Source organism: Macrosteles quadrilineatus, unplaced genomic scaffold (assembly GCF_028750875.1).
Source record: "Macrosteles quadrilineatus isolate MER2022 unplaced genomic scaffold, UCM_ALF_1.0 Scaffold_4__1_contigs__length_99947679, whole genome shotgun sequence".
In the NCBI taxonomy this organism is placed as follows: Eukaryota; Metazoa; Arthropoda; class Insecta; order Hemiptera; family Cicadellidae; genus Macrosteles; species Macrosteles quadrilineatus.
Window position 1 is genome coordinate 76,853,079 of NW_026542597.1, and position 8,829 is coordinate 76,861,907.

General features: G+C 32.6%; 1 protein-coding gene across 1 annotated transcript; it reads left to right on the forward strand.

The window, feature by feature from the left end:
- The first annotated feature begins 918 nt into the window (after positions 1–918).
- On the forward strand, positions 919–5,444 carry LOC128991271 (mitogen-activated protein kinase 7-like). The gene is made up of 3 exons (XM_054413991.1): positions 919–1,001; positions 4,184–4,370; positions 4,928–5,444. The coding sequence occupies exons 1-3, from the start codon at positions 982–984 to the stop codon at positions 4,973–4,975; spliced, it is 255 nt and encodes an 84-aa protein (XP_054269966.1). The 5' UTR covers positions 919–981; the 3' UTR covers positions 4,976–5,444.
- Positions 5,445–8,829: the final 3,385 nt, after the last annotated feature.

Here is an 8,829-nt window from a genome sequence, read left to right on the forward strand (position 1 = left end):
CTTGCCAACCTTCTAGATTATTATGATAAAAACTTCAAGATATTTGCTGCCACCCACTAACACTAAATTAATACCAGTGTCTTTAGCTGTCTCACATTTGGCCAATCTAATTAATTTACTTATTTCAATGGTCTCTCGGTGGTCTTGCCGATTAGCTGCCCGTGCTGAATTATCGAGGGACTGCCACTGCCACACCATACAGAAAAATTACTATCAAGCAATACAAAAAACTGCAATTTAAACTGCATTAGTCAACTATATAGATACCATAGCTGATTAGGTTTTCCAAATAATCAGACTATACGGTCGCTTTTAAGCATAATTTCATCAAACTTCAATGATTTACCAGAGTTATCCCTATGAACGTACACAATATAAACGTCCTTAACAAATCCTTATCAAACTCATAAAAAATACTAAGAAAAAATTGTTTTAATCTGCCTTTGTTATTAATAGCTTCTATAAATTAAACATATACTTATTTTTAAATATGAGGTATACTTTTTATGTTCAATATAAAAAGCTTTAATATTCCTATTAGGATGTGTAGAGAATGGTACAGTATTTTTATTACTTAAAAAGAATTAACTAAATATACTAAATTTCTGATTGGTAAATAGCACTTGCATTTGTAAAGAAAATAAAAACAAAGAAAATGTTACTACTGTAGGCCTATTTAAATTAAATACAGATCTAACTATAGTACACATCAATTTATTATTAATATTATTATTATTAGAGTATTTATTATTAATTTATTTTATTATTAGTATACATTAATAGATTTTTATATCTGTAACGAACAAAGGTAGTCGTCATGCCATTCTATAAGATTTTAACAATGAAAGTACATTTTATCAAATCCATAGCAACGATATTTTCAGTGCTATTTCTGTGGTCCTTAAAGTCACATCGTATTGCATTTTGTCCAAACTTTTACATTTTTCTAACGTCTACACTTTCTAGATTTCATCCTTCACGATGATTTTGGACTTCGTCCGGTAAGTAAATACAAGTTTTAATATTTTATTTAAAGTATAAGTTTGACTGCTTGATATGGAGGAATAACTGAATTGTTTGTTACCTGATCTTGACTTGCATTTATTCATATTTTCCTTGAATATGGGAGTGTATTTTAATGTTTTGCTAAGTGTTTTAGGGTCAAAAGATTTAGTATGGCTAAGGTTTGCTAACTGGGTTGAATATCTGTAGGTACGGCATGTTTGCATACACTTGTAGTGAATAGGTTTTTGTTAAGTTGTAGACATATATGATTAGTCTGCTTCACTTTAATAAGTTAAATGATGTTTGAGCTAAGTTTGTGCATTACAGTACCTTTTTAGCGAATTTCCCTATAGGGAAGTAGCTATTACCGTAGGTGGCACGGTAAGACCTAGACCCGGGACTGATTTACTTTTTCATTTTGATGTCCCCAGAGGCCAAAAACACCATTCGTTCAAATTTTTATATATGTATATATATATATATATATATATATAGACTTATATATATATATATATATACGTCCGTGAACGCGATAACTTGAGTAATTTTTGTCCGATTTTGATGAAATTTGGTTTAAAGGTGTAAAGCGGGATAAACTTGAATGAGTTCGCGAACCAGTACGATCGGACCATGGGAACGGGGCTTTACGGGGGGTTTCATGGGGTAAAAATTGGTTTTTCTCACTTTTGACCCTCAAAACACAAAATTTCCCGATTTCTCTTTAGACCTTTTTAAAGAGCTTAAAAAAACAAATAATTTAGTATACAAAAGTATTTTTGTTCGGTTATTAGTAATGGAGAAAATTTAAAAAAATTGTAAATTTAAAATTCCCATGTTATTCTTATGGAGAATATTGTCAAATGTTGTAGTTTGCTTGTTTATGGATATATTTTGATCAAACTTGGCAAATTTATTTATTTTGTACTAAGCTATCAATATTTTACTCAAAAACACACTTTATTAGTTTCCTTGTAACAGCAAACCTAGGTACTCGTTAAACCTAATGTTATTGAAATCTAACTGAAAATCAATTCAGACAAATGGAAATTCGCTTAGTCGGCAGGTTTGCTGCGGCGGGGGTATTTTCATTTTCTAGTTAACATTTCAAAATCTATATAAAAAATAAAAATCCCAGATCAGTTTTTGTGTTGCTCTGATGATGCTGCTGCTTTTTGTGTTACACACTAGCCTATCACTTGTTCAATGACCCTTGCTTGCGTTTGGTTTTGAATTAGGTACTGTGTAATATTCAGAAAGGAGATTCAATCAACCTACCTTTACTATGTGTTTCAAAGCTGCCTTTACCCAAGTCTTGTGAACACTCTGGGATGAATTGATTAGTCTAATGATCCAATGATTGATTTGTTCTCTTCTCCGGTGCTCCACCTCGTTGTGAGTGGCTTCATCTGTCATCTCTAGGTCGTCACTGAGTAGAAGTGGACCTAGTGTTGACAGATTCACTTTGGATATGTTCATGAGTGAGCAGAACACAAGTAGTTGACCATTGTCAGAGTTCTTATATCAGTGGCTTGCACTCTCTGGCTCTGGGAGCAGTTGTAGCTGTAACTGTTTGATGTGATGATTTATGGCACTTTGTCTATTTCCTCTCCCCCGACTACCTTTGAAAGTCACACTATCCGCAGAACGTTTCTGGTATGAGATCTCTACCTCACTCTTATCTAGGTCCGTCCACAGTAATTAGAGTTCAATATTGTCTGTTGGTTAGTAATTCTTTCTTTTTCAAGATTTAGTATCACCTTTCTTTTAAGTTTACGATTTACATTCATTTCATTAATTTCAAAATAAACAAAAATACAAATACAAATCACAGCTGTCGCTGCAGACGAAAAGTAAGATCAAAATCAATTTGTTACTGAAAGATAAATAAAATACTAAAGGTGTACAACATTTTATAGAAGAAAGTAATTTTCATAAAGAATCCACGTCTGTGTTTGGAAATGTACCGATACAATCCGACTACGTCTACTAAGGCAAGTAAACACACAAATACTGGCTTATCCTGACCGTTTGTTTAGTGTTGTCAGACAATAGTCTTGTTAGCACCAACTTTCCAATTTTTTTCTCATATGAAGGATCTCTATGGTGGCAAGCTTACAACAAGCTCTAAACAAATATCCCAAGGTATGAAAGATTGGTGCATCTCTTTTTCAATGCACCTGCAAATGTTTGAATTTATCTGTTAAGACGGACTTAGCTCAGGATTTTGTATCCAACACGAATTTATGTGTAGCAGCCTACAGTATGTGAATAGCTAAAATATCTATCTATTCCCAAATTGAGTTAAATCAAAGGTTCAGGTAGCAAAGTTTATTACCTACAACTTTATCAAATCCATGGTAACCATCAGGTTAGAGTATTTTCTACAACCTTTGGAACTACTAGCATATTTTTATAGCCTCTATTTTATCTGCTGCTTATATACTATTTTCTAATTTTCCACGTTCATGATGGTCCTTAACTTTGTTCGGTGAGTAATGATTTTATCAATATTATAATGTACATTTTAATTATGTTGTTTCATTAAAGATAATTACACGATTTCTTCATTTGGAAATTTCCTCTCCTTGAGTCCACAAAGAGAAGAAATAGTATTATATTTTGGTGTACCATATTGTCTTATAATATTAAAAAACGTGTTTGTAGGATGTTTGTAGTATTGTAAGATGTTAGGATAATTTTGTTTGTGTGTTTTAGTTGTATTGAGTAAAAATGACTCATAACAAACTGTTAAGTAAACATAATGCAGTTTCAATCACCTCAACTTAACTCATTCTAATGGCATTTACGAATTATTGGATGAGTAATTATGTTTCCATGTATTATAATTAATAATAGTAATAGTGTATTTTAATGGTGTAACAATAGTGTATGTAATTATAATTAAGAAACTAAAAGTCTTGTTGTTTCTTGCACTTGATATTTTTTAATGTTTTATAGGGTCAATTTTGCACTCATAGTCTGTTTATACTCATAATTAAAGTCTCATTACTGGAAATAGAACACATGGTATTTGGAGAATCTTATGTGGCGATCTTTTTATTTGTTACCAACGATATGTTACTGGATGAACTATGCACTACTTACATGCACCCTCAGTTAAATCTAGTAATTGAATCGATAAAAAAGGTTGTCTTTATTAAAATAAATACATTTTCAGGGACCACCCGATCCTCTGTTTGCTCGCTGCCGGCTGCACTGCCTCGCTGGGGTACTTCTGGATGACCAGAGAGCGCCCGCCTGCACCTGCACCACCACCACCATCACCCGCCCCAACACCAAGCCCCTCCGTCAGCTCCTCGTCCAGCGACAGCCAAATCTTCTACCCTGCGAACGAGGAGCTGGACGTGAGTATTCATATTGATTGAGATTACAAGCGTTAAAAGTGTAGTTTAATTTCTTAGGAAAGCTTTCGCAAAAGATTGAGTTTAAGAATGGAAGTATCATGTAAAGAGTATCATAAAAACCAAAAACACTGTTCGATGAAACAGTAATAGATTGGATATTATTAATGCTATGTAATTAAAAGCAATGGCATGGGGTCTGCCAACAGAAGTATTTCAGATTTAAATACGGAAATTTGGCATAATATGATGTATCATAGCATTATGAGTGAAAATAAAAGTGGTTACTCATATTCAAAATACAAACTTTTAGACTTATATTTTTGAGTTTTCCAATGATTATTTTCTTACAATCTAAAGATTAAATTTCAAGTAAATTGATATATTTACTTGACATTTAATCCTTAGATTGTACGTCTCATATTAGAGGATAATCTCAAACAAAGATCCCTTCCATGAACGAGTCTAGCTGGTTATTATTTAGTTGGAACTGAGAAGTATTCACTATGAGTTCAAGCCAGAAATACATTTTACTAATGTATGTGCAAATATGTTTACAGGACGTTTGGCCAGAGGTGCAGGTGCAGGGCCCCAGCGGGGACCATTAAGACACACAAGCTACAGAGACACAAGCACCCACGACCATCTAGGGTAACAGTGCAGCCGGACAGTAAGGAGGAGTGAACAAACAGGCTAAGAAAGAACCAAAGCTCGCAAAGAAGAAAAGAAGGGCCATGCCCAAAAGGCGCAGAACACGCGCAAAGAAGAAAAGGAAGGGGTCATGCCCAAAAGGCGCAGAACACGCGCAAAGAAGAAAAGAAAGGGGCCATGCCAAAAAGGCGCAGAACACGCGCAAAGAAGAAAAGAAAGGGGTAGAAAAACCCGGGCCGAAACACACAAAGAAAGAATAAATCGCATCCCAAGAAGGATGAGCAAAGAAGTTAAAAGACAAGAAAGGGGCAGCAACAAAATCTTCGGACGTAACACACAAAGAAATAAGACTAAATTTCAGGCGAAAGTATCGTTCTCAAAAGTCATAGAAGGATGAGCAAAGAAGTTAAAAGCAAAGAACGGGGCAGCTAAAAGTAACTAACCTATAAAGCAAACAAGATCAATAATTGACAAACCTCTAAATTTTTTATGTTGAAAAGTTACATTTGAAAAAATAAACTCGATTGCAATGAAATAAATCTTTTTTCTCTTGCTATGAAATTTGGAGGTAAAAGATTTATATTTATGAGTTTTGAATTCTTCCTTTAAAAGTGAAAAATTTAAATTAAAAACCGTTGGCACACTAAACTAAAAAAGACATACATAAAAAAATCCACGCAAATATACTTTTCCTAAAAAAATATTTAGGTCCCACCAACTTGGCACATCAACTTTCTTTTTAGTGATGACTTTTTTTTAATTTATTTCGTAATATTTTGCTTATGAGTCTGAATTTACAATACTTATTCTAATTGAAATCACATTACACTAACACTAAGTTGAGTTTTTAAAAGAACGAGATGCTAGCCCGTCCTACGTACGGGAATTGAGTAGTCAGTTAAAACTGTACAATTCAGAACACCTAGTTTACACGTATAAAGACAAACTATTTTCTTGCAGTTTTAATGTGAAAAATCATCTTGTAAACAAATGCTGAGTGGCTAAATATGTTTTATTCCATCATAGGCATATACGATACTATGCATTTTAAATCCGATAATTTTACAATAAAACAGCAATTGTGACGATGTGAAAAGCGTTGAAGTGAGATTTGCGGCCGATTCGCACACTGATTATAAGTAGGACACAGTTAACAGCTTTGACTATTAATATAATAATTCATTATCTAATAGTCAATGGTAATAGTCAGTTGAGAAGTGAATAGACCTCGTCAACAATACCACCTTCTTTCGCATACCTGCCTCTTCCGTAATTATTATCACCACAATACAATTACTCATACTATACACAATTTCCAGTAGGTCTTAATAGAAACTACCTAAAATAAAACGATATTATCCAATAAAATTCACAGTAGGCCTACACATAATATAACTTTGGTATCCTAACTTCATTGAACGTGTCAATTTCAGTGAATCGATTGCTAAATAAATAAGAGTAAATAAAGAAAAGTGAACACATTAACATATAGTTTGTTTTGAATTAGCTGTTTGGTTCAAATAAAATTCATTTGAAAAAAGAACTGGTCACATGTTGAAGGAATATAAAAAGTAAATACGCTAGTAAAGGTAGTGACGTAATTGTCAATGTTAACTATCTATACCGTTATCAGTTCTAATATCTGTAATAATTACCATCCTATTGAATCAAATTGCATCGTAATTTCCCATATTAATTTATTAAAAGTTTAAGATATTTATTGAAATAATAGTGATATTTTGCCTACATCAGCGCTCCACACGTAACCACAACTACACACACGCCAAACAATCTTTTTTTAGATTTCATAAAATTATGGTTTGTCTAATTGCAGTATCCTAGGTCAATGATGCCTCTGTGTTCAATGTATGTCATCCATCAGTTTATCTTTGTGATATGTCTTCATAATATATACAAAATACACGTAAATTAACAAGTAAACTTTATTGTTGTAATTCAACACAAAAGATAAAATGTAAACAATAACAATAATATAAACAATAATCATCTGATTATTTAAGCATATGACAATCCTCCCCCCTATTAAGCTGCTCTTAGTTGGTCGCAGTGTCTCTTAAATAACAGTCAGTCTTCTGATTTGACAAGGTACATCACGTTCCCAAGTGGCCTTTCTACTGTTCCGGTTGACCACTTTTCTTCTGACATGTTTGAGTAATTTCTCATCAACACAATGTGTCCTTTTGAGAAACTTCTTCTAGTCATAACTTGACGTTTGATTTGCGGTGTGGGTGTCCTTCAGCCATTAAATCCATTTCGGTTCTTATGTTTCTCCCAAACATAAGCAAGTATGGAGATTGTCCTGTTGCTGAATGGTGTGTCTTCCTTAGCTGTTTCAGTATCGTGTTTATCTTATCCTCATTGTGTCCTGACACTTTGGATAAAAACCGGCTGAGGTTGTGGTGGTAATTTAAAATCGCAACGAATTCCCGATTATTCTTGATCTCCTTTTCTATGACATCAATATTTCTGAGCCTAATCCAAACAAGTTGTAAGCAAACTAACATTAATTGTAAACAAAAATCTACCAAGACGAAACTTGTAAATATTGTTATTTTACAACTCTTCCCAAACATTTGAGCAGTAAAATGATTTGCATACCCTTTTCTTTTAAGACTCGTGTATAGAACCTCGATTTGTATACATCAATGGTTTTACTTATCTCTGTGGTCTAATTATATCCACTAATCTTACTTATTTCCTATAATCAATGACAAAATCAGAGTAAATAAAATAACCTAATAGTTCTATAGAATATTTTATATTTAATCAGCTGTTAGTTGAAACAAATTATATTGCACTAAAACAAATCAAAGATTGCTTTACAAAATAGTTTGAACATCCTAGTATTTTACTATGTATATTTAATTAATCTGTCATCCTCTTACCGAAGAATTTAGCGTATTAATGATTAGCATTACACATAGTATAAATAAGTCAACCCTTAGTATGTCTTTTAATATTTGTTCCAAATGCTGAATTCGTGTTACAACCGCTGAATGTTTACAGCTGTTATGTTAAGCAAATTATATTATACCAAAAGCTAGCTTAGAATCTTAGCTAGACTTTTCAAAAATTAAAAGTTAATTTATAAATAACTGGGACCCTAAACTAAAAATATGGCTTCGACATTCAATATTTCTCAAAATTATCTTTCTTTCATCACAAAAATCATGAAAATCCGTCGAGTGGTTGATTCAGAATCGTGAAATAAAAAACCCTGTTAGTTTTAATATTCTTGCTAACTAGATATGTATTAGATTATGTTTAACAAGTACCTAGGTTAGCTGCTACAAGGAAACCATTTAAGTGTGTTTTTAAAATATTAATAACTTAGTATTAAATAAATAAATTAGCTAAGTTTAATCAAATTATATGTATAAACAAGCAAACTACAACATTTTACAATATTCTCCATTAAATAGCATGGGAATTTTAAATTTAAAATTTCTTATATCTTATCCGTTACCAATAACCGTTCAAAAACACGTTGATATACTAAATTATTAGATTTTTTAAGCTCTTTAAAAAAGTCTTGACAGAAATTGGGAAATTTTGTGTTTTGAGGATCAAAAATGAGAAAACTATTTGCATAAAACCCCCCATAAAACCCTGTTCCCATGGCCCGATCATGCTAGTTTGCGAACTCATTCAAGTTTATCCCACCTTACACATTTAAACCAAATTTCATCAAAATTAAACAAAGATTACTAAAGTTAGCACGTTTACGGTAGTAACATATATAAACATTTTAACAAAAGGTGTTTTTGGCCTCTGGGGACATCAATTAAAA